Here is a 25,254-nt window from a genome sequence, read left to right as displayed (position 1 = left end):
AACCCTTGCTACCTTAATCAAGAGTTGCCTGCACACGACTTTTGAACTGTTAACTTCACTCAACTCCTAATTGTGGAGTATCTAGAAGAAGTTATTGATTCAAGATCTTACTGGAACCAGCTGCAAAAGTGTTTTTGGCGGAATATAGCTATTCGTGTCAATGAACATCCTGGGCTAGCCAAAGGCACGGGATACTCTCCCCCACAGAAACTGGTAAATTTGCTTCTGCAGTGAGACCGCAAACCCAGGGCGTTGACACCTCCTAACTGGCCCTTGATCACTGGGATATTGCAATCACATATCAACTGCCCACCACTTACCAGAACTGGCACAGAAATGGGTTCCTCATTGCAGTAAAAGAAACCGAAGCCTATGAATACGCTTGTTTCCTTTTACTGACATTATCACTTGCTCCATCAGCAGCCTCGTGAGCATCCCGAGTTTTTTAACTCAAAAGTAATAACAGAACACAACACACAGCCTCATTTACCCACCATCTTTATGGCCAGAGATTCCAGAGGACTGAAAATGGGAACAGGTGCACCAGTCTGTTTGGAGTTGCTATTTTCTTCCCAATTGCCATGGCAGAGCCCAGGAGGACGCTGCTGGGCCCGTGTCCTTGTCACCGCGGGCAGTAATTGCCAGCACAGCAGCACCAAGGGAACAGGGACAGCTCTTCAGGCTCAGCAGGGCTGGCTGGCAGAGAGCTGCTCAAATACAGGTGAAGACAACTCACTGTGTAACTCTCAGGTCAGTGAGTGTTAAATTTGGACAACTCCAGGGTTAAATGACTTCTGAGGAGAAGTTCTTGGAATAATAATTTTGGTCAAAAGTACTAAAGCTCTGCTCAAAACCCCTTTCAGAGTTCAGGTTCTCATCTACATCTGGGTTACTATAACATCTTTGGTCTCAAATTATGCTGCTGGAGAATGGAATTTGTATAATGTCGTGAAAACATAAAAGCCTCAGCTCTGCAGCTGAAGGACTCTTCAGTCCAGTCATTACAGAAACATACCTGAGGTACTGGGGTTACTGTCACTACTACAAGGAAGTAAATAGTTGTTAGCATCATATCTCCTCACTGGCAGGAAAATTACTCGTATATTGAGTAAATAAAGTTATCTTTGACTCTATTTAAAGGGTTTTTTTTTACTTTGAAAACCAGATCATGTTTGTACAGAAGTCCCTCAGACATCCCCTCATGCGTCCAGTTGAATCCTATCAAAATATTTAGTCATGATGTCTCCTGCCTCACCAACCATGTTCCCATCTGCACCCTACTGACACTTTAATGCTCTATCACTTTCCAAACGCTAAAATTCAAAGATCCTGGTCATCCACATCTATCACATCTATCATACCTTTGGTCTGATGCTCCCATATCCCAGCTGGCACCTCAGACATCTGGAGCTGCAGACATGCCATGGCTGTACCTTCCCGCTCCAAGGTCCTTTCCCTCTTGAACTAGCCATAAATTAAATAACAGGCATGTAAGAATGATTTAAAGATATGCAATTATGCCATTTTGTAACTGAACAAAATATTACATCTCACACTATCAAAAGTCAGTTAAAGCCATAGAGGAGTGTGATCACTCCATATTTAAAGTTCAGGAAACTGCCATGCTTCCATACACTGTTAATCCCACTAAGTCTTAGAGTTTTTAATCACTGTTGCAGTGGTGCAAGATTCAGTGCATCTCTATGCTACAGATCACAAAAACAGACCAGACCTGGAGAACAGGTCACCTGTTTGCTGGTCTTCATCAGAAGCAACACATTCAGAGAGCTTTTATAAAAAATGTTTGAGCTTTTTTATTAGTGTTCTGGATCATACTGGATATTCTGGAACTGCCAAGGTTGTAGTTTTCAGTGCTCTACCCTGCACCAAATTATTTTGAAAGTTTAAACCAGAATGGCTGCAATTAAAAAAAAAAAAAAGTACTTAGGCAGAAAGACAAGTGGCTTTCCTCACATGGAGAAACACCTACTCTGTTGAGAAAGTCTATTACCTTCCTGCTTTATCTGAAGTTAAGCAGAAGGCTGGCTCCAGCATAATACTGAGTATCATCTGGTACAGAAAAGGACTTGAGGAGGAGAAATAAGTGGGGTAGGGAGACAAGATGAGAACAGCATTAAAGAATAGGTAAAATAAAGAAAACAGATTTAAGGGTGTGTAAGGGTGATGTGAAAGGCATGGGAGTAGAGAGGGGAATAGTGGCGATGGCAGAGGGAAGTGTAACAGAGAGAGGAGCTCCGGGAGAGGAGGGTTAGCAGAGAAAAGGCAGTTTTGCTCCAATACTCCAGGAACTCCCCTGGCCGCCCGTTCCTGCTCCAGCCCGGCCCTCGGGCGGCACCGCCACCTGCAGGCGGCCCGCCGCAACTGCACCGAGCCCGGCTCTCGGCCCGCGGGAAACTGCCCCGGCTCCTGCCCCAAACGACACCACTCCCCTCGGGAAAGGACATTTATTACGTGCTGCACAGCGCTGGGAAGCCTCGGAGCCGCAGAGCATGGCACAGGCAGCGCCGTGCGGCAGAAGGGGCACTGACAACACTGATGTCACCCTGCTGTAACCAGTGTCACACACACACAGGATGAAACGCTCCAGCCCCAAATCCACGGTGACTGATGCAGAGGAATCTCGTTCCCAAAGAGCCTCCACAACAAGCAGTATTATCACACTGCCAGGGTTGATCCAGGCCTCACAGTATAATGGAGTAAGTTATACAAATGCTAGCCAAGCTTGGGCTTTAACTTAGAAACTTTGTGATTATGCAAAGCAATTTACAAAATTAAATAGCTTCGGAAATATTAATTTAGCTTCAGGACATCCCAGTGAAATATAAGTTATTGTATTTATATTATCCAAGAGAAAACTTCAGGCAATAATTCTAATATAGTACTGGGCTTGACTGCAAGTCCTCTAAGGATGTTTACCGATGTCCTTCTTGGTTTCATCCTTCTTCTTCTACTTCTGGTTTTTATACTGGAAAAAATATAAAATGAAATATTAATTATTATTTTGTGGGAAAGAGCACATAACTAAGTACAAGTTCATACCAACAAAGATTTACAACTCTTCTTCATGAACCACATAAATTTATGTCCTTTTTCTTTAAGTTAGATTGAAATTTGGTAGGCTTTCCCTTTGCAGTATAAAACAATAAATCAGGCACAGTTATTGACTATGTATTGAGATTGTACCTGCTGGGATTTGGTTACTGCTACCATATCATAATCTGTGACTAATCTGTGCTTGCTCCTGTAACAATTCTCATTTGGATTTCATGGACTGGCAGAGAGAAGGCCTTAACAGTCACTCAGTAAATTCAATCACAGATATTTAGAGAGCAAAAGTTGAACTTTCGACTTGTTCCATTATACACCATTTAAATGTATCACATTCCCCAGGCAGACTGAAATCCCAGGAAGCAGAGGTGACTCTCAGCTGTCCAATGGAAACCATCCTCATTCTCTCATCTGAGAAACCAGTCTGAGAGCACAGGGGCAGATCAGATCCACGGGGTGACAGCTGTGCACGGGGGAGCCCAGCTTTGCCCCTGTGTGGTCTGCCCCTGGTCTCTGCAGCCACAAGGCCTGAGGAAAAGCACCAGTAGCTCTGGACACGTACTTTATTCATCACCCAGTCAGCATCTTCAATGGCTCTCTTAATGATCTGCTGGATTCGCTCAGGATCGTCTTCATCAGCGTGGACTTTGAAACTCTGCAACATTCAAAGTGTCACTGATGGTCAATGCAACAGTTGTCAAAATAAAGATAGTGTTTAAATCCCCGAAAAATGTTTGTTGCAAATAAACTGGTGGTATGAAAAGGTAAAACTGCAGATTGTAACACCTGGCCATCCTCTTTCCATTACAAATCCGGTCATACGGAATTTCATGTTAAGTATTCTACTCCTTTCATACATCAGCAACTAAAAAGCCCAGAGAACTTCAATTCAGAACAATTGAAATTGTCTGGTATGTTAAAACTAGAAAGACACAGGACAACAGGTATGATCAAAGGCATGAAATGACTTCCATATGAAGTATGGAATATGAACAGTCAGATGAGGTTTACCCAGATTGGGGATATACAAATGACTGACAAGAAACCAGGAGGTTTCACCATAAAAGGTGTGTCTAAGGAATAGTATAACAGTCTGTAATAATATAATAATATAATAGTCTAAGGAATAAGTAATGACTGTTCAGTCTCTTGACTAACACAAGAATTAGAGATGAAAGCCAAGAAAAATAGGTTTCAGATTGAAAGCAAACAGATTAAACAGTCCTTCACACACTCCCACCATAACCCTCCAAACCCGCTGAGGTCTCAAGCTCGCAGGGGAGCAGTTTTTAAGGTGGCAGGAGCTGTGCGGTCCAGACACAGCAGCAGAGCCCCCCAAGCCCCGCAGCCCAGGCGTGTTGCTGTCGCTGACCTGCCGGATGGCGTGTCTGTAGTGCTGCCGGACGGGGCCCCGCGGCAGGCGGCGGCAGCAGCGCAGCAGGTACCGGTACAGCTGCACCGAGCTCCGCACCAGCTCCGCCCCGGGCAGCGGGGACATGGCCGGGCCCGCCGCGGCTCTGCACACACCGCACACCGCCAGCGGCACCCACAGCGCCCAGATATGAGCTCCAGTAACAGCACACGGCGAGAGCAGGGCCGGCAGACTGAGCGAGGATCGGCAGCACAACCTGCAGAAACTAAGAGAAATCCCAACATGAAATGAACGAGGACTCGCTGAGCTGATGGACAGACGGGGGTTGGCTGTCATTGCCCGACGGGGTAAAACACACAGTGTGGAGCTCTCTCTCTCCAGAGGATCCCTCTGTGATGGGTACAGCCCTGTGTGCCCCAGTGTTTTACAGACAGACTGCCCCTGTAACTTTCTGTGAGTACCCAAACCTGTGTCACAGCCCACAGTGAGGTTCCTACTTGCTAAACCAGGATCCTTAAAGTCCTTCAAACTTCCAGAGCTTTCCTCGAGCATCCCTAGGAGTTCATCCACACGGTGTCTCTTTAGAATGAGGATGCTCATAATGGCTACAAGTGGTGCTGGAATTTAACAATTATTTCCTATTTTGTCATTCTGTCAAGAATTTCAAGGCTTTGGCTGGAAACAACATGGATAAATAGAGGAGAAGACAGGGAAAAACATTGTTAGGTTTGAAATGTTACATGTATTGGTAACAGCAACAGGAAAAGAACAAATCTATCAAGTTTCACTTCCATAACTATACTTACATATCGTAACAGTAAGTCCATCCAAGTCCTATAAAGTGCTAATCAAAGACTGTAAATGCCTTGTCATTTAACAGATGGTTGCCATCTGCAGAGAACTAAATTAACATTTAGAAAAAAGCACTTTTACATCATTACTCTTAAGAATAAAGATAATAAATAAGCAACTGAATAATGAAGTAGGTGCATGCCATTATTTTTAGCACCCATTATGATACCTACTCATTATTTGGAATAATTTTTTTCTTTTTCTTAAGTAATTTAAGTCATTTAGCCAAACGTATCTCAGAGTACACCACGACAGCTATTTCATGCCTAGGCTGTGTATTTGCACAGACTAGATCTTGATGCAGTGAGGAGAATCTCCTCTCTATGCACCTATAAATGCAAATCATAATGGGATCAAAATACCCCCAGGCTTCAACATGTTCACCTCTTGTTTTCTCCCAATGTTTCTTTCTATAAAATATATCCTTTTCTCTTTACAGTGAAACCCATGCTGGGCAGCAGCTCCGTGCATTTTTGGTTTGGATTCATTTCCCTTTGGCATTCAAGTATGGGAGGTGATGACACCCAGCAGTCAGCTGAGAGATCCCTGAATTCCCCTTCCAGCAGCACAAAGACAAACCATTCCAAAATGTGACTCATAACACACAGACTGAATGATTCCCTGCCCTTCTCTCCGTGAGAGAAAGTTTTTATCATCCAATACAGAAAACTGGAATATGTAGTTGGATTCAAGTTGATCTGAACCCAAATTTAACTTTACACTCAAGTTTTTTTGAGCTCTATCTTTGGCTGGTAAGAATTGGTGCAATTGCACTGACTCTGCATTTCACATATTCCCACTAAATCCAGTGAAACATCCCAGAATTCACTACAGATCCCAAAACACACTTTGGGACCAGAGACAATTTGTGAGGTTGTTTCTAGGCTTTGATGTGTAAATTCATCATATGTCACTGTGCTCTAATTAAACCTAAGTGGTGCAATAGATTTTCTGTCACAAACACAAAGATCCCTCATGTGCTGGGACTGCCCAGGACAGCTTGCTCCAGCACACAGAAAAGCAGCTCTGGGAGAGAGGAAGGAACCAGTCATGGAAACATATGGATATGGAAAGATGAGGCTGATCAATGGAATTGAAAATGTTTCACTATAGATAATTAGGAATTTTCCACTGCAGTGATTTTTCATAGGAAAATGATGAGCTGCTAAATTCAAATTGTGTGACAAATACATTTGCAATGATGAATTTTTTTGGGAAAAAAATTTCTTTGACTTTCCATAAATACTGGACTTTTAAAAAGATCTGAAGATGGAAAATTTCACCCATCTATTATCAAATCTAAACTCCTTCTAGAAGGCCCTCATATTCAAATTAAAAAAAAACACAAACTATCTGAGTTCTTACAGCTTTGCAGCTCCAAAAATGCTACAAATGTTTGTGACATGGGCAAGCTTCACAGGGGAGTTTATCACCAAATATCTGTGTTTTTTTCTTAGGATATAACTTCATCCAGTGAAAACTTCACTGGAAACCTCCCACAGCACGTGGAAAACTTGATGGCTATTTTGGTAAAGTGGCTGTGTAATAAGAAATAATCTCATGAGGTGCCCATTGTTAAGTTCTAGGATACTGGGGCCTGTACAAGCACAGCCCAACAGGGACTGGATCCTGACAAGAGGTAATGCTACACTCTGCCCTTGTGCCCCCCAGTGCCCTGGAGAATCTGCACAGCCTCTACAGAGATTTGCCCCTTCCTTGACACAAACAGGACAATGAAGCACAGTAAGAATCTGCACTGTTGCCTTTTGTTCTAAAAACATCTCCCCTTGAATCCCACAAGTGTTACCAGTTTTATCTGCCATGCAAAAACCCCGGACCTCACAAAATCTGGCTATAATCCTGACTAATAATGAAAATCTCCCTCTGATAACTTAAATATCATGCACAGCACAACAAACAAACTATCTACACCAAGAACTGTTGAGTCAGAAATAAAATAATCCACTAATTGTGCTTTTCTGGAATGGATGACTGTATAATGTCCTAATCAGAAGGCTGAAATCACATTTGCATTTAGATAAAGCCCCGTTCACAAAGAGACAAGTATAAAAGGAGACACTGAGACTATTGTGGCATTTCTCTGCATTGCATAATCATTTACATTCCTGATAATGATATTCAGATAGTGAAGCAAAAGCTGACCAAAGCCAATTAATCTTCACTCTGCATTAGCAGGTTTAGCAATTGACCCCGTGCACAGCAGAACCCTGACGAAGCTGAGATGACACTATGCCACTGCTCTCAGTTTATTTTTTTTTCTGCTACCGTGAGTGCTTTTCAAGCAAATCCCCACAGTTCAACAGTTATGATCCCAATCCCTCTGAACTAGTTAAACAGCCACCAAAGCTGGGCTCCAGAGACTAGAAGTGTTAATTAAAGGACTGCAAGAGTTACCTGAGCTGTTGCTGTTTACAGCTTGGCTCCCCCTTCTCCCTCTGCCCTCTTTCCCCAGTATACAGGCTAGAGATGTGTTTTATTACTTTGAAGTATTGCACCCTCAGAAGTCTTAACACAGGAATTTACGATTCCCCATCCTCATCTAAGCTCACGATCTCAGGAAAAATGACAATGCAAAAAATAAAAAAAAAGAAATCGGAAGCCTTTTGAAACCTCTCTAACCACAAACCATCTTAGCTCATGCTGTGACATCAGCCCAGGGAGGCACCCAAGTGAACTGCAGGAGGTTCTCATTGTCACTCTTGGGTTGCACTCGTCCTCTATTCCCGGTTTCCCAAGCTCAGTGCTGTGAGCAGGGCACAGCTCCAGGCTCTGGGACACAGCTGTCCCCACTGCGCTCTGTGACACTGTCACACCTCCCTCAGTGGGAGCGCCTGGCACAGCCAGGGCGGTGTGAGGGGCTCTGCTGCCCCAGGCAAACCAGCCGATGTCTGTCCGTGTGTCCGTCCATCCGTGTGTCCGTGCCTGCTCCCAGGCCCTGAGCCCCGGCCCCGCTGTGTGGGTGAGCACGGACAATGCCGCAGTCACTTCCCGGCAGCCACATCTCGCTGCCCCTCATTGAGCTCCGCGGGGTTGATGTGATCGCTTCTGACGAGCCGGGGCTGTGCATTGTCGGGGTTTTGTCCTCTCTGAACACGCGCTGCAAAGTCCCGTTGCACAGGCGGTGGCGGCCAGGCCTGCCCTGCTCACTCCTCTTTCTGCTCCTCTCCCCTTTAGCTCAGATTGATGCATGAGGCTGGAGCAGGGTCAGGAGACTGTGCAGAACAATTTGGGGGCACAGCCCTGCAGTGTAAAATCTGCTTTACACAATATTTGTAGAGCATATGGAGGATTAAGGACTGGAAAATGACAGATCCCGAAGATCTCTTTGTTGTCAAGGAATCACCAGTGCTTGGACACCCTTCGTGCAGTTCTACAGCATCAGGCCTAATGCTATTCAACAATGTCACCAGTTTGTACATATACTAAATTATAAATACAAATACAAAATATAGAATTGTAATTGATAAAACTTAAGAATGACAAAGAGTGCTAGAGCTGGGCATAATGACCACTTGTATAAATTAAGCAAAGCCACAGGGCAGACGTCTTACCTTACAGCCTGCTTTGGTATCACACAGCAGAGACATGCAATACTGCAAATAAAACACTCAGGCTTTTGCAATCTTACACCACTGAGGGAACATGCTGCCCATGCTGAGGCCAGATTACCTTGTTCTGCATAATTAATGAGCATGATCAGACTAATTAGAGTAAATATTCTTTGGTGCATGCTCACTAGTGAGGACAGGATCCTCCCTGATTTAGGTGCAATTCAAACTTCTCCACTTTTTTCTCCTGAAAGTGATTCTTCCGGCTTAAAGGAAATTCTGAAAGGCACAGTCCCAAAAGAACTTTTTCTTCCCAGCTCTGAATTGCTCACTTCAACTGCTGTTAAAATTAATTTTGTTCTCAGTGGCCAAATCTGTAAGTATTTACCTTTGGGATCATGCCTGAATAGGAATTGAATTATCAGCTTTAAACAAAAAACGACGTGTTCATTCATTCCTTCATTTCTTGTAAATATTGTACTTTGAAATGTTCCATGCTTAGTTCCAGTTCAGTTGTGATTCTCCCAACTACTTTATGCCAGTTAATACAACATTTTCTGGCTCAGCTTGTATCACCTTCTAAAACATCTAACTGGGCACCAAATCAGCTGCCACGACTGTTGTTGACAGACAGAAACCCAGCTGGCAGCACAAGGCATGGAAGTGCCTTTCAGGGGCAGAACCACGCTGTCTGATTAATGACCACATTAACTCTCTGGACTATGGCTCAGACAAGCATGGGAAGAACAGTAGGTCTTACATAAGGTTTTGTATTAGTTTCTCACTGTTCAAGAAGGACTGAAATTGGTTAAAGTTTATTTTACCATTATTCTTTAACACATGCTTATTTTGCTCATGCAAAATTTATAATTTTTAAAATCAATTATATATATATATATTTAAAGAGGGTAAAACAAGGAGCTGTCAGTGCAGAAAGGGCTCTGCTTAGGAAAGTACAAAAGTTGACAAACTCGTAAACATGGAGAGTCAGAATTTAAAACAGCAAAAGAAGTCACTGTGATCCACACTACTGACTAAAGTGTAATTAAAAAATATTTGTTTTTTTAAACCAAAAGTACCTAACATACTCCTCTGAACCTCCCCTTAGTGCAAACATCACACCCAGCCTACAAGGGAACAAACCCTGTGCAGTGTGACCTCTCCTTTTCCTGCTCCCCCAGCACGTCCCCTCCAGCCCTGACTGTGCACATCATCCCTGGGTGGTGCCAATGGGGCTTGTGCCCTGCCTGGAACCCACACCTCATCCTCGAGTTCTCCTTCCCAACTCACATTATCCTTCACAGCACTGTCAGGAACAACACAATGCCTGTTATTCCAAATCCACACCTGCTGAAATTTAGCATCACTCTCAATCACAGTAATAATCCGAGCCAACCCCTTCCCTGACACAAACCCTGTTTGCAGTGGAATTAAACCATGGATGAATTTGCCCCTCCACATCCTGGGCAAACCCCACATTGCCGGGAGCAGTGTTTACAGGCAGCAGTATTACAGGACACGTAGGTCTGGGTGCCTTTAGCCTCTTAGGGGGATTGGCCCAGCTCACTAATCAGGGATTGTTTCCATACCAACAGCTAATCAGGGGCAGATCCCACCATGTCTTCTGGACACTTCGGAGCTCTTAAAGCCACAGCTCAAGTTTTCCCCAAAACTTCACTGTCACTCTCCACGGCCTAGTCTATCTCAAAGGCAATCTAAGGAAAAGAGAGGTGTGGGCAGCAAGAAGCTCTTGCAAATACAGACACCCCCAGAACACCACAGGTTCACTCAGTACAGAGCTCGCTCTTAATTTATTACACACAACACACCAACTCTGCTGAGCAAATAAACTAATTTACAGCTCTGGCAGAGGTGAAGGGGGTGAGAGAGAACTCTCTCCCCTTTGCATTTATCAATACTCATCTGAGTGAATGAGCATGGCAGGACAATTCTGAGTGGCAAAAGCACTTGATGGAAATGGTGCTGCCTTAGGTTTCACCCATGATTCTGGTTTGTTTACATTTGGTGAGACCTCAGGAAAAGGGGGATAAAAGCTTTGGTTCAATCGAAGTCCTGGTGGTAACCTCAAGTGCTAATAATTAACTCAATTATGCTGAATTAATTTGATATAATTATCGGTGATGAAGCAAAGACAGCGACCCAGAGGAACTTTGAGAGACAGGAAGAACAGAAGTCTTAACAATACAAAATACCCTATAAATAGCATCTTTTTTTCCCCCAAACTGAGTCAAAGACACAAAGTGAGTTCATTACAGTCATCTGGCTTCACTCAACCCTCCAAATTACCCCTGTACCCAGACAAATAGCTGTGAAATCCAGCAAGTGCACTAGAATTACAGCAGGCCCTGACGAATTTGACACAGCACTCAGCACAAGTGTCTGTCCCCATCCAATTATCTAAACAATGAAGATTTAATAATACATTTAAGAGATCCACAATGCTTCTCCTTTAACTGAAGATGTTAATTAAGAACACTTTTGTGTTGTACTGTTGTCAGTTGGGTGTTTTTTTTTTTTATTTGAGGAACAATCTGAAGGATGCTGCTTATGGAGTCTTTTCATTTGATCTGCAGTTTTTATCTAGTATTTTCAGACTTATTCAGTTCAAAACAAACAAACCCCAGCTATAAAAAACAAATATCTATCTTTTCCTTTTCCCATTTAATATTTCTGTGATTTGCTTTGAAAGAGTATTACAGAAATGCCTTCCTTGCTATGAAAATATACACATTTTACTGAGGGTTTTTTAATGCTTATGTGTTTAAAAAGAAAAGGGTCAGTGGAGGCAAATGCTGCTTGACTTATGCCTGTCACAATAATGTAAGTACACAAGTTTCTAAGCTTCCTCTGCATTTTTATCATCCTTCGTGACAAGAATAAAAATATTACCTCTATCATCACCAATTGCTTCTGAGGAGAGATTCCAAGTGCTTAGATATAAGAAATGAATAGTATTTTTCCAATTTGCTAAGTAGGTGCTGCTCACGCCCCCAGATCACTTCCTCCCTGAGTTCTGCTGGTTCTCAAACACAGCTGATCCTTCAGAACTCTGTTTAATTGCCACCAGGCTCTGATCAGACTCATCAGTTCAAAGCAAGCTGCATTACATCCATAATTTATGCATTTGATTTCAACAGATCATTTTGTGCCCAATACCGAGGGGGCAAAAAGTGTTTTCCATGGGGAAGCTGCTAACGTTTTCTAAAGAACAAGTTTTAAAAAATATTATTTCTGTAGAGACACGACATTTTAAAGTGCTCAAAGTCTCCTACACTTATCTAGACAGCCCCTCCAGTTTTGTCTACACCTGTTTCTCACAATCTCTTTAGTTTAGCTGAGTTATTGCTGCCTGGGGAGACATCCCCGGGGAAAGGGCAGGCAGGGGCTGGAGGAAGCACAGCTCCCCTCCCTCGGGCAGCACACAGAGGGAGCTGTGGGGAAAGGGCAGGCAGGGGCTGGAGGAAGCACAGCTCCTCTCCCTCGGGCAGCACACGGGAGGAGCTGTGGGGAAAGGGCAGGCAGGGGCTGGAGGAAGCACAGCTCCTCTCCCTCGGGCAGCACACAGAGGGAGCTGTGGGGAAAGGGCAGGCAGGGGCTGGAGGAAGCTCAGCTCCCCTCCCTCGGGCAGCACACAGAGGGAGCTGTGGGGAAAGGGCAGGCAGGGGCTGGAGGAAGCTCAGCTCCCCTCCCTCGGGCAGCACACAGAGGGAGCTGTGGGGAAAGGGCAGGCAGGGGCTGGAGGAAGCACAGCTCCCCTCCCTCGGGCAGCACACAGAGGGAGCTGTGGGCTCCCATGGCCCCAGGACACCTCGGGCCCTGTGACACACATGGGTGTCTGCGTAAGTGGAGTTGAGCAGCCCCTCCCTGGCAGCACTTGCCTCCCCCAGAACTCCCTCTGCCCGCCCCCAGCCCTGCTCTGCCGTCACTGCCTTCATTTTCCCTTTCATGGATTTTTGCTTGAAAAAGCATCACTGCCTCGATTGTCTATTTTCAGCCTATATTTAAGAAAACCCTTTGGTTCCATTTGTAGCCACATCCTGTCTCAGCCTCCCCCTCTTTTTGTTCCTAAATATAAGGCTGATGCAATTTGATGTGACATGACAAAATAGCACATTTGCATTGGCAGAAACTTTCTCTCAGCAGCAGTAATTAAAGGGAGTAGATGAGACATTGCTGAAATTGGTGTTTATTTAGCCTGGAAATAAAAGGCTTCAAGATGTCTTGAGAGGGATGTTCAAGTGTGTCATGACCATGAAACTCATCAGAGAGTCCCGCCTTCTACAGGCTTCATTTCTGACAAACAAATGGTCACTCAAACAATGTCACTGACTTAAAGAGAGTAAAAAAAGAAATCAGAGTTCTGTACACCATATTCCTAAACAGTGAAAATCATTCAGTGTGTTTCTTGGGATTATATATAGTACCAGGACACTTGTGGTTCCATGTAAGACAAGGGCAGTCAATCTCTAGAGCACAGGCTCTCTCAACATGAGAAGAAAACCAAGATCTCACTGACCACAGTGAGAAATAGGTTCTTAAATATCTGAATTTTTGATCTGAGATCAGCAGAGGACAGGTAATCACCTTCACCTACAACACAGACTTTTAATATTTGTCAAAGACAGAAATGCAGAAACAGCAGCCTGAATCCTGTAAGTTCAACACGATTCACACTACAGACTAAAACTCATCTACAAAACTCACAAAACAATTTGCTGTGCCCAGTTTTGCTGAACAGGTGCACAGCAAATACCTGACAGGGCCAGGTAATGCCAGCTTCCTGTACTCTGTTCCATTATTGATGACAGCAGGAGAAAGCAGCGGTGGACGAAGAGCAATATTTAGAAGTTGTGGGGGTTTTCTTGATATTTAGAAGGTAAATTTAGTTTTGAAGAATTCAGAGAAAGGTCTGGTGGCTGTTCCATAGGCCACAGGATTTAGCAGACATAATACGGATTCAAGTGAAACTTCCTGCTCAGGAGCATCTTCCCTCTCCTTGTGCACACAAGGCTATTCTTTCAAACCCATCTGTGATCAGCTCAAAATCGGCAGCCCACGTTTTGAGCAGGCTCGTTTCCATCCTAACACAGATGGCACCAAGAACAGGGCAGGCCAGAAAAAAATCAGTTTGCATATTATGCTTCAGTTTTTATGGGTCAGATTACCATTCAAAGCCATCAAAATGGCAACCCATATGTGATGTGTCTGCCATCGGAACTGAAGTGATGCACCATCACAATCTTAACGGGGTTGGTTAGACAGCATTTGATTAACCACTGACTAAACTCTGATATTTAAAAGTAAAGACATTCTCTTTCCCTATTTTTTTTTACTTTGACAGATCAATAAAACTGCTTTGGAGAGTCAATAAGGAAAAGACATTTTGCCATCTTCATCCCTAACAACTGCATGGCACAGCTCTCTTGGCAGAGGGGTCTCAGCTTCTGTGCCAAACACTCGCTTCCTCAGTGAGCCAGGTGCAGATGTTGGCTATGTCATCTGTTCCAACTTCTTTGTTCTACAAGCCAGAAAATTGTTCCCACAGCTTTGGGGAGAAAACGGGCATCTGACGAGCTCTTTGCATGTTTTCATTGGCGGAAGGATATCAGATGCTTTAAAGACACTCTCGCAGAAATAAGAGACGTGTCATTCCCCCCACTTGTGACAATTAAGAGAGCCTTGTTCTATGGATCCTGAAGGGATACTGCAACAGGGTCAAAGCCATGGCATTGTGTTCCCAGCCTCCTACACATCCCCTGCCTTCCTGCAGTGCCACAGCCCGTTCCCTGTTCTAGGGGGGCATTATCCCAGAGGCTCCCAAGGCTCTGCTGCCACAGGGACAGGTTTAAGGTGGGCAGGCCTCTCCTGGAGAAGTCTATTGAATAGTGGAAGGTATTTGAAATGTCCTGCTATGTTACCATGGCACCTGGAACTCAAACAACTGCCATGGGGACTGACAGCCAGGGCCACCACCCTGCGTCACTGCCAATGGGAACATTCTTCATTCTCAGGTTTTTTCAGCCCCCTAACCTCTCTACGTGATATTTTGGTCCATGCTGATACTTCAGGTGCATATTCTCAACCAGCTAGAATACACACAACAGAAAATTCACTTACAGCATCCAGAGTAGAGGAACTTTAATTATCTTCACAGATTAGGCCTGTCCAAGTCCAAAAGTAAGCAAGAGACCTGCAGAGAAGAATCAATTTTCATTATCTGTTTCTCCTCAACTCGCTACTTGAAGAGCCATTAATAAAGAAGTGCTGAGAAGCCCATCCATAGCTCAATTTATCCCTATGGGAGCTTTCCCTTTTCTCTGATCAGTTACATCACATGTGGATGTAGAGCTTTGACATGAACAGGCTGCTGCCTTCAGTCATCTCGTCTGAAAAACTTTAAAAAATATCCCCTACGAAAAGATTTAAGTAGAGAGAAATTCTGACTGAGGAGAACCGACCCTTCAATATTTCCTGATAAGAGTTGCTGGAGGTAAGAAATCATTTACCTCCTTTAAAGAGCCACAGTTTCTTGCACTCAGAACTCTGTACAATGACATAATAATTACTTTACAGTATTCTGTATACAATTCTGTCACCTGCTTTGGACCCAGGTGACAACAGACTGCACACAAGAAACTGCTTTTTCTCAAATACATGATTATACAGTGGGTAAGGCAAAGGAACTCATTCTTTAAAGCCAACACTAATTTGTTAATTTAGAACCTATCCTAAGTTTGTTGAAGTCAAGCAAATGGATTTCTCTGACTATCCAAAGACATCTGGATCAGGTTTTATCTCAGATCCTGTCACAGAGACTTTCAAAAGCTACTTGAAACAAAAGTCCTGGAAGATAATAATGACAGAGACTCTGAACTGATCTATTTTGCCTCCCTTTGAAAGACACGAGGCTGAAAAATTTAAGGCAAAACTCTCAAGCACATTTACACACACATGAATCACAGATAGCTGTTGCCACAGATGAAATTTTCTGCCACAAGTATTTAACAGCAGCACAACTTGGTGACATGTGATGATTGACAACAGCTTGGGATGTTCAAGTTCTGGTATCTAATGTCAGCACTTTTACTTGCCCTCTGAAGGCCATATCAAGATGCACACAGGCAGACTTATTGTAATAGGCAATGTGAAACAAGAACCCAGAACAGATTCAACTTTAAGAGCTCATCCTGGGTCCACTGACTGTTTCTAGTTCTGGTACAAGAACTAAACACTGAAAGCCACCTTATTTTCATCCATGACATGAATTTTCCTTTCTCAGAGCAGAGGACCTCTGCTAAGTAGGCAGAGTGCTGCAGAGAACACCTCTCATTAGCATTGTTAATTAGCACTTAGCAGATACACCTGCAGTCAGCATCCCACCAGGACATTCCCCACACCCTTTCAGAGGTGCAGAGCTCCTCTGTTAACTCACAGCCAACGTAATACCCAGAGAGCAGCACAATTAACTTCTCCTTAGGCTGATACTCAAAGCAGCAGTTACTTCTATAATTCACTTAGCAGAGCATCAGGCACCTGGGCTCAGAAAGCTTTCCAAACCTATTCCAAATACACCCAGCTGAGCTTTGGGAACACAACAAAACAGTATCAGTTGCTCTGTTTCATTGTTCAGTGATAAACAGTGTTTAGGGTCTAACTTGAATTTCCACGTTGGAAGTGGAAGAGTCTTTTGAAGAAAAGTTCATGTCAACCTTGAGGTTCCCTTGTGCTGCCACAGTGTATACAGAGCAGGGATGTAAATGTGAATTACACTCCTGACACGGTTACTTAGTTAAGTTAGTAAGTCAAAGCCAATAATCTCCAACTTGCTGCCCTATTTTTATCTACTAAAAGCCCAGTGCCTTCTCGTGATCCTCCAGTGCAAAGCTGACCTGCACTCAATCCCTTCTGTGCATCAGACTGGTGACAGGATTTCTGCATGTTCCTGTGCCACCTCACAACAGCTGCAGCCTGGAACAATGGCTGTGTGCTACTCCTGATTTTACTACACAACCTTTAAAAACAAGTAAAAAAATTCTAGTGTGCCCCTAAAACGTGTTTGAGAAAAACAGGCTTACTTTCCATGCACAGAAATACTTCCAAGCAAAACTTGGGGGCCCATGTTCATTCCTGTCTGTGATGGAACAACAATATTGCTGTTCAATTTCTTATTTACTCTATATCATACATGCTCACTATATCCAAAAGGAATATAGAAATGCTACCTGTAAAGTCTTTACACTTTATTAAAGTGATTTGTATAATTTACTGAAGGCAAACAGGTATAAAACTGCCATTCCTAACATGCCAAAACTTATTTATCCATTTGTCTTTATGGAAATTTGTTTCAGTGGGCAAAGATCAAAGCCACACACACATTATTTCCACAGGGCTGCCCAGTGTTTGTGGAATGATGAATCCCATTTATTGCATTACATCCTGGTCTCTGTGACACAGCTCTGCTTCCCAGTGGTGTGAGAACAGGGCCAGGAGCAGAATCCACTGCCCTGCTCACACCTTTCCTCCCCAGCACGAACTGGGAGAAACATTTCCATAACAGTCTGACCAGATTCTCCCTCGTTTGTTTGCAATGAAAGAGTTAATATCTGTGACCCAAATATGGAGACCCATTTTAAACTTGCTGAAAATTGCTTTTTAATCCTAGCTCTCGAGGATTTCCTTTGAAACCATCTGCCATGCACACTGGGTACTCTTCCCCTGTATATATGCAGGATTACTATAATATGGATTCTTTTGTGTAACTTAATACATTTCAGCATATTAAAAAATTAGTTGAAATTTCCATTCTTTTCTGATTGCAACTGCCATAAAAATGACTGTAGAAGTCAAAACCACTGACAAGTTCATGGCAAAGCCAGCACCCATATTTATCTTGTTTACTGGAGTATTTACCTTGATTTTCTAATAGTCAGTCTGACACTGGCTGCGTTTAAGGAATAGTTATGAGTTATTAATATAACTAATGCACATGCTTCAAATCAAGTGCAGGAATTTTGCTGGATAGGAATGAATTTAATCATATGCTTTACCATGCTTAAATTTCTTATGCTTACTTTCCAGACTGGAAGACACAACATCATAATGATTCGAGATTAGAAAATATTTCTCAACATTATTTCAAATCTATTGCCCAGCTTTGTCTATTTTCTTGCTATGAACCTTTATGCAATTGTATTTTTATAGTACATATACTGAAGAGAAAGAAAAACGTCACACTTGTAAATAAACTGAATTTTAAGACTGGCACATGGAACCACGAATATTTTAGCAAATATCCAAAACTTAAACCAAAGAAAGTATTTTGCTTATTGTCACAATAATCACGGCCAGAGTGATTGAAATAGCAAACATTCATCAAGCTAGATTTAGAATCAATTTATTGGATCAGCCTGTAAAGAAAAAAAAAAATCTAAATCCCAGCACAATTATTGAGCATCTTCAGAGTGAAATACTTTTTAAAAAATGTGATTTCCCTGCAAATATTCTGAGGAGGGAAAATTAGGACAATTATTAGCATAGGTTTAATCACATAATGTGACAGTGGTATTTCAGGAGGCAGACAGGCTGTGAACTTCTTTGTTGCACACAAGCACATCTCAGAGCACCAGAGCCGTGCCTGGTCATTCCACAGCCACTCACCCAAGGTCTGACACAAGGGAGCGAAATGCAGAATCCCCTCCAAACCAACGGGAGGATCCCCTTCCCTTTGATGCCTTTTCCCTGCAAAGGAGCTGTGTTAGATGGGATAAAAATATACAGGACAGATCTACACATGCAGATGTTGGAAGAATGTAGAGAGGGAAAAAACAAGCGAGTCATTTTGTTTCAGCAGTAACAGATGTTGAAGCACCATCCTGCAGACATGTTACTTTTAATACAATACTGCTCATAAAGTGAGGGGGGGGGGGAGGACAGAATCAATGCCCAATTACCCAGTTTTTTCAGGGTTTCCATTTTAATGAGCTTCCTGGATGATTCTGTCCTTTTAATTTTCCTCCTCTAATAATCCTATCAAATTAGTTTTGTCTAAAACATCAGCAAAATGAAAATCAGCTGTCTAACAAAATCCTAAAATTGCTGGTAGCGGGTTCTTAAAAATGACACGTTATATGTCGTTTATTTCTGTATAAATGCAGAGCAATTCCCAAGATCCTACAGCACTGCTGGGATTAGACCTGAGTGACTGGAAACAGCCTCATGTCTGGACACATCTGCTAATGGCAAATGGATGGAAACAGACTAACAGTGCAATGGCATTTGCAGATAGATCAGTGCTGAAAAAACAACCAAATGCAGAGTAAAGAGATTAAAGGCACCTTTCTGTGGCTAAGGGAGGGATTAGGTGAAGCCTGGCCTGCATTCAAGCTGCAGACTAACCTGCTTTCCTGCCAGACTCATCTGCCACTCACGTTATCACTGGTGGCAGTGAGTGCCCACCTGCCACCTGGGCAGCCATGAGGGGTGGTGACACCAGGGCTGCCAGGGGGGCACACAGAGCTCACATCCCCCAAATCCAGCAGGCAGAACAGCCCTGCACACCCTCTGCAGTGCCCCGACTCACACAAGGACAGGGCAGGCACGAGCAGCAGCTCCAGGGATGGCACCCACGGCCTCTAAACAAAACAAGAGTAAAGACAAGCCCCCAACAGCCATAGCTGTTTACAGAGCAGCTTCCTCACAACCCACTGGTCCCCCAATACCACAGGAATTAGTGATGCAGAACTAATTGATACAAATCTCCTGAGGGGAGAGTTGCTGCTGGTTATCTCGAGATGGGAAATTTAGTCCAGAAGGATAAATTGGACAGACAGCTGAAAAGCTTTAGTTCTCCTGGTAGGGAAGGAATTGATCTGGTAAAGAAAGCCCTTAAAGAGATATTATCATGTCAAAAAAACAGGACTAGGAAAAACATTAATAGTCTTAAAACAACTGAGAAACCTCTGGAAATTCTGTTTATATCAGTACAGCTAATTATTTCCACCTTCACACAAAAGATGAAAAACTGAAGATGTCAAAATTTTAACATTTCTCCCAGTTAAACTTACGTTGTGAATATAATTATGAAACTGCTATAAAAATCCCTATTCTTCAATTAATGATTTCACTTCTGCATCTAGTATTTTAACTTATCAATTCCCCTTCCACCAAGTTGAAGAAAAACAGAAGTACTCAGATATTCACAGGCATGTAAAAGATTCTATTCATGATTCTGGGAAAAAGTTGTATCAGACTTTTCTGGATTAATTTTGCCAGCTGAGAATCTCTGCTCTCCACAGAGGCCACCCTGGTCCTTAGACAGGGTAATTCAGAGTACCTCTACTCAGCCTGTGCCTTGGCATTACTTTTAGCTACCAATTTACTCCAGAAACAATGCATCGAGGAGAACAAGGTCACTCAACATGTAACATATTTACACAAACAGCCAACAATGATGCAAATCTTGGAAAAAAACCATAAATGTACCATCACACGGAGATTAAAATCATGCAGTGCTTTTTGCCTGGAGAGGAGGAAAAGGAAGTAGCCTGCTTGTCTCCCCTCCCCAAAACCCATCATTTAGGGATGCTGCTCACACAAGGACAAGTGCCTTGTGGTGATGCTTTCAATTCTGCACCTTCTAGGGAAGTTAGCACACTGTGGAGCTATTTTAGGAACATCTCATTCACAAAGGTCTCCAATTCCGTCTTCAGAGACAGAGATGATTTTCTTGCTGCTTCGACATCTTTACTGGCTTGACATTTGCTTCAGAGGGAATTCATTTGCTTGATGTTCCAACATCAGAATGGAGCAAGAGCAGCTGCCAGGAGAGGGATAAAAGGAAACACTGTCGACAAAGAGCAGCAGGGTCATTTCTGGTGCAAAGAAATATAGAACAGAGAGAACTGCAGAACTGACACTTTCTCCAGAAAGCAGCAGGGGATAAAGATATCCCCTCTGCCTCCAGCAACTGGTGTTTAGGAAAGGACTGAACAATCAGGCTTAAGTTTGTAAATGACTAATTGTTACAAACCAACTGTAAGCATCTGAGCATTCCCACTTAAAGCCAAGCTCACACTTAAGTGCTGCAGAACGCGGTAAGTCCTCCAGAACTCTCCAAACACTTGTGGCTGGAAAGCTCTGCAGAGGTGTTCAGAAGTTTAGGAGGTGACATTTCTGGGATGACTTCAAGGTGCAGTGCTAATCCTGACCATCACATCTGTGTCTGCAGCACACGGGACAGAGCTGGGCAGGGCTGTGATCCCACCACAAAGAGCTGCTCTGCAGGAGCCACAGGGGGCTGATGGGGCAGGGAAGGAACAGGGTCCCTGCAGAGCCTGATGTCCAACATCAGGGAGAAGCCCAGGCTTGGATGGCACCTCTGTCACTCACACCAGTTGTCCCCTGCCCCAGCAGGCACATCCTGCTGCAGGAAGCACCATTCCATCATTTAACTGCTGTCCCAGGCAGTGCCACGTTCCCACAGTGCTGCCCCAAAGAGTCACCCTGCCTGCTGGCCTCAGTGACAACCTCACCACAGGCCACTGCCTAGCTGGATTCTTCTCCCTCTATCTTATTAAAACGTTGCCCTGAGCAGGGCAGGGATTTGTCCCTCATTCCACAGGACAGGCAGATCCTGCTCTCCTCCCAGATGAAGGAATATTGCCACCCTTTCAAAAGTTAAGACAGAAACCTTTATACACAACCAAAGCTAAACCAAAATATTCCTTCCCCCGCTCCTCTCTGCATATTATTAATGGAGGAATTTATTCTTTTCTGGTTTCATGGAGAAAAGGTTTTAAAGACAAAAACTCCGGAAAATTATTCCTTGCAAAGAAAAGGGCTAACACACTTGAAAAGCAATTTTAATCCCATGATATGTTGTGTATATGTTTATTCCATTGCATGTTAGGATCACAGTTTATCTGGAGCGTGGTTTTTATCTGACTAACCAAACCTGCTGACACTCACAGGCATGAGCACCATGTTTCTGACACCTTAAGGGCTTCAGCATCAGGATTTATGAATTAAATATTTCCAGGGTGTTACAGAACACTGAGGACTGTATCTGCAGAGTGTTATATCAGGGTATGTGTGGGCTTGTCAAACACCCACATGATAAATTATCAATAGTGCAGCTCAGAGCACCCCTTTCGTGGATCAGAGACAAATCTGTGCATTTTATTATGCTTTGTTCCACTTAATGTTATTTGTTTCTACATTAATGGTTAAAAAAACCCCTACAAGCCTAAATGCTGAAGGACATTCAGCACACAATCAAAAGACTTATTCTAACATTTTGAGTCCTGTTTTCACAGCTAGTTCATGTGAGACAAGGAAAAAAGGCTGACAAATTATGTTTGGAACTGGACAATTACGTTTTACATTGTTCAAGGTGATACAATCTTTTGTGCAGAATTTTAAGGTTCAAACAGTGCTGAGGGGTATCACAGGAACAGGACTAGCTGATTACAAAATGTCTCCCATCCCTTGCCCCTATGCAGAGCACTGTCAGAGAGGTTATACCCCTGCAAAGCAAGTGCCAAATCTGAGAGGAAAATAAATCTCTCAGGAGACAGAAAAGACTAAACTTGAAGCTGTGGATTGTCAGAAATGGACAAATGTGAGGCCTGTGTTTGAGGCACAGTACTGACTCCTATATGCAGTAACAGACTGTTCCTCCACTGAGGAAACAAAGGGTCTGTTAAGGTGAGCACTTTACAAGTTTCATGTTTTCCTTACTACCCTTCTCCTTTTTCCTCACACATCCCTATGAATCAACTGGACCTTGTCCTCCTTAACTTTCACAGCATGAAAAGCAGTTGAGCTGAGAGCTCTTAAGTGTGACAGAGGCCAGGGACACCAGTTAAAAGTGTTTCTGAGCCCACTGTGCAAGGAAGATACACCGGTTAGGGTGGGCCACCCAAGGTGGCACCTGCCAGAGCTCCATATGGGCACCAAGATAAGCACATCCCTCACCAGGCTTCACTCACTGAGCAGGGCTGCTGCAGCCTCCAAGGGCAAACAGAACAATATGGATGTAGCATTTAGTGCACCTAAAATCAATAGAGTGAGGCCCAGATTTTACAAACACTTTCCAGATGGAAGCTGCTGAGTGTGGAGTGATCTGGTCAAGGGCTGTCAGGAAAACAGGTGCCAGTGCCAGGGCTGCAAACCCTACACTTCTCCTGCTGACAATCCACTGACATAACAGCATCTAACAAACTCTCAGGGCACTTCTAAGGCAAGACACTTGTGTACCCAGTAAAGTACCTACTGAAGAAACATTTAAGGTGACACTGTGTGCTCACACTTCAGACCTGCACACACACTGAGAACCAAACTTCCCTTACAAGGATCATCAGGCCACTGCTCCATTTGACTGCTTGAAAAGGTTTTGCAGTAAGAGACAAAAAGAAAAGTCCATAATGAAAATGTGTGGGAGAGTTTTAAAAGCCTCCCAGTCCTGCCAACACAGCCCTGTGCCCTTTTGTACCCACTTCCTTCCTTCCTTCTCCCCCACACCAGAGCCCCAGGGGAAGCACAAACCAGGAGAAGCCTTGGGGTGTGCCATGTTCAGACCCAGCTTGTTATCAGCTCCAACAGAAACCTCAGACAGCTAAAATATCAGCTCTAAGTAAATATCCTGTCTCCTCTTCCAAGAGGTAATATAAATGGCTGTAAACCAAAATGTGTTCGCTTTTTTTCCCTTAAGTGCAGTCTCTGTATTTAAAATGGTGATATGACAGCAAAACTCTGACATTATTCCAGATTGCACTATTAGCAAGTATATTTCCAAATGCAACAGGGATAGCTTTAACAAAGGAACCAATCTTCAGTCTTGCAAGACTTTTCTTGATCACACTCTCAAAGAGCAGGCAAAAATTAGCCAAACCCCATTGTTATAAAGTATTCCCAAAATACCAAACCCATTCTTGCAAAGATGTTGAACTGAGGCTTCAGGAATCACCCACGGGCTGTCACACTCTCTTTCTCCCCCTGCAGAGGAGGCTGATGCTGTCCAGTTCTCAGAGACAAACAGAAAGGACAGATGACAGGACTGGAAGAGCCCGATGCTGTCCAGTTCTCAGAGACAAAGAGAAAGGAAAGGTGACAGGACTGCACCCCCAGGGGTTTGCTGGTGATACCCCAGCCCTACAGCTCACCTGTCACAGCTCTGCTGGGCTCTTTTCCTGCTCAGAGAGGAGCCAGGGGCAGTGAAGGAGGGGCTGTCAGCTCCCTCCCAGCACAGCCCGAGCAGATCCCGCCTCTGCAACTGCTCCGTTCAGTTACCTGAAGGAACCTCTTCATCACCCTCACGGTAATTTAACTCCACCACCATGGGAAAGGCTCCAGTAACCTGGGAGAGTTTTTCTGAGGTAAAACTATTAATCAGATATGATTAATATTCACATGAGAAAATGGAAAGTGTTAAAACTGTCTCGAGTTTTTATCCATCCTAGTGTTTTAGGGAACAGTAGTGCCTTAACCAAAGACACTGCAGTCCCCAAGCATGCAGATTCACAGCGTGAGGGAACTGAAACAACAATCAGAGAATATTTCGGTCCTGGTTAACACGTACCTCGCACTGAGCTCCCTGAGCGCGTTCTGAGCACCCTGACTGCCTCGGACAATGGGCCACGGCCGCGCTGCTGGGAGCACCTACACCCTCTCACGAGCGGTTTATTTCCCTGTCCTGCCCAGGGGAGCTCATGGGCGGCCTGACACGGTGCCACAGCCCACGGGCCCCGCACTTCACCGCTCGCCGGGTCTTAGAGACCCGAAAAACAGGCCCCAAACCCCCAGGGAACCCCAGGCCTCCACGGACAGCCCCTGGCTGCGCCCCGTGCTGCGGGACCGGCCCCGGCGGGGCGGAACGGGCTCAGCCCACAGCCAGCGGGACCCGAGGGCACCGTGACCCGGGCGGGAGCGGATCGGGCACGGAGGGAGCCGCCGGCGGGCACCGGGAGGGGCAGTGGGAGGGCACAGGGACACGAGCAGGGCCCGGGGGCAGCGGGGGGCGGCGGGGCCCCTCAGCCCGCCCTGACCGCGGCTCCGCTTCCCGCCGCCCCCTCAGCGCCCACAGCGACCCCGCGCGCGCCGCGTCCTCACCTCACCCCGCCCCGGGCCGCTATTGGCCCTTTCCGCCGCCCGTCAGCGGATCCCCGCTGCTCATTGGCTGCTTGCTACCTGTGGGCGGGCGCGCGCGCCGCTTCCTCATCCGTCAAAGCGGCGCCGCGCTCCGTGATTTGTGAGGCGGCGGCTCCTTCACCGCCCACCGGCTCCCGCCACTGGTGAGGGGAGCTGTCGGTCACGCCGCCGCCCCGCCTTCCAGTGCCATTGGCCCAGTAACCTCTTTTCGGGCTTTCGTTTCTC

At 44.6% G+C, this 25,254-nt stretch overlaps 1 protein-coding gene across 16 annotated transcripts; it reads right to left on the bottom strand.

Moving 5' to 3' along the window:
• Window positions 1-2,451: 2,451 nt before the first annotated feature.
• LYRM9 (LYR motif containing 9) lies at window positions 2,452-25,132 on the bottom strand. Of its 16 annotated transcripts, none has more exons than XM_083875420.1 (8): window positions 24,991-25,026; window positions 24,045-24,238; window positions 20,516-20,698; window positions 18,541-18,621; window positions 15,001-15,073; window positions 4,442-4,706; window positions 3,632-3,724; window positions 2,452-2,986 (listed from the first exon to the last, which is right to left on the bottom strand). In XM_083875420.1, the coding sequence occupies exons 5-8, from the start codon at window positions 15,003-15,005 to the stop codon at window positions 2,969-2,971; spliced, it is 381 nt and encodes a 126-aa protein (XP_083731546.1). In that variant the 5' UTR covers window positions 15,006-15,073; window positions 18,541-18,621; window positions 20,516-20,698; window positions 24,045-24,238; window positions 24,991-25,026; the 3' UTR covers window positions 2,452-2,968. The 16 variants fall into 16 exon arrangements, with proteins under 16 accessions (XP_083731546.1, XP_083731544.1, XP_083731540.1 ...); XM_083875418.1 differs by having other exon boundaries at window positions 24,045-24,252; window positions 24,991-25,005; XM_083875414.1 differs by lacking the exon at window positions 24,991-25,026 and having other exon boundaries at window positions 2,452-2,701; window positions 2,938-2,986; window positions 24,045-24,438.
• Between the last annotated feature and the right edge of the window lie 122 nt (window positions 25,133-25,254).

The sequence above is a fragment of the Zosterops lateralis genome (assembly GCF_965231275.1).
Source record: "Zosterops lateralis genome assembly, chromosome: 19".
NCBI classification, from domain to species: Eukaryota; Metazoa; Chordata; class Aves; order Passeriformes; family Zosteropidae; genus Zosterops; species Zosterops lateralis.
Note: the sequence above shows the minus strand (reverse complement) of the source record. Positions and strands in the feature narration are given on the sequence as shown.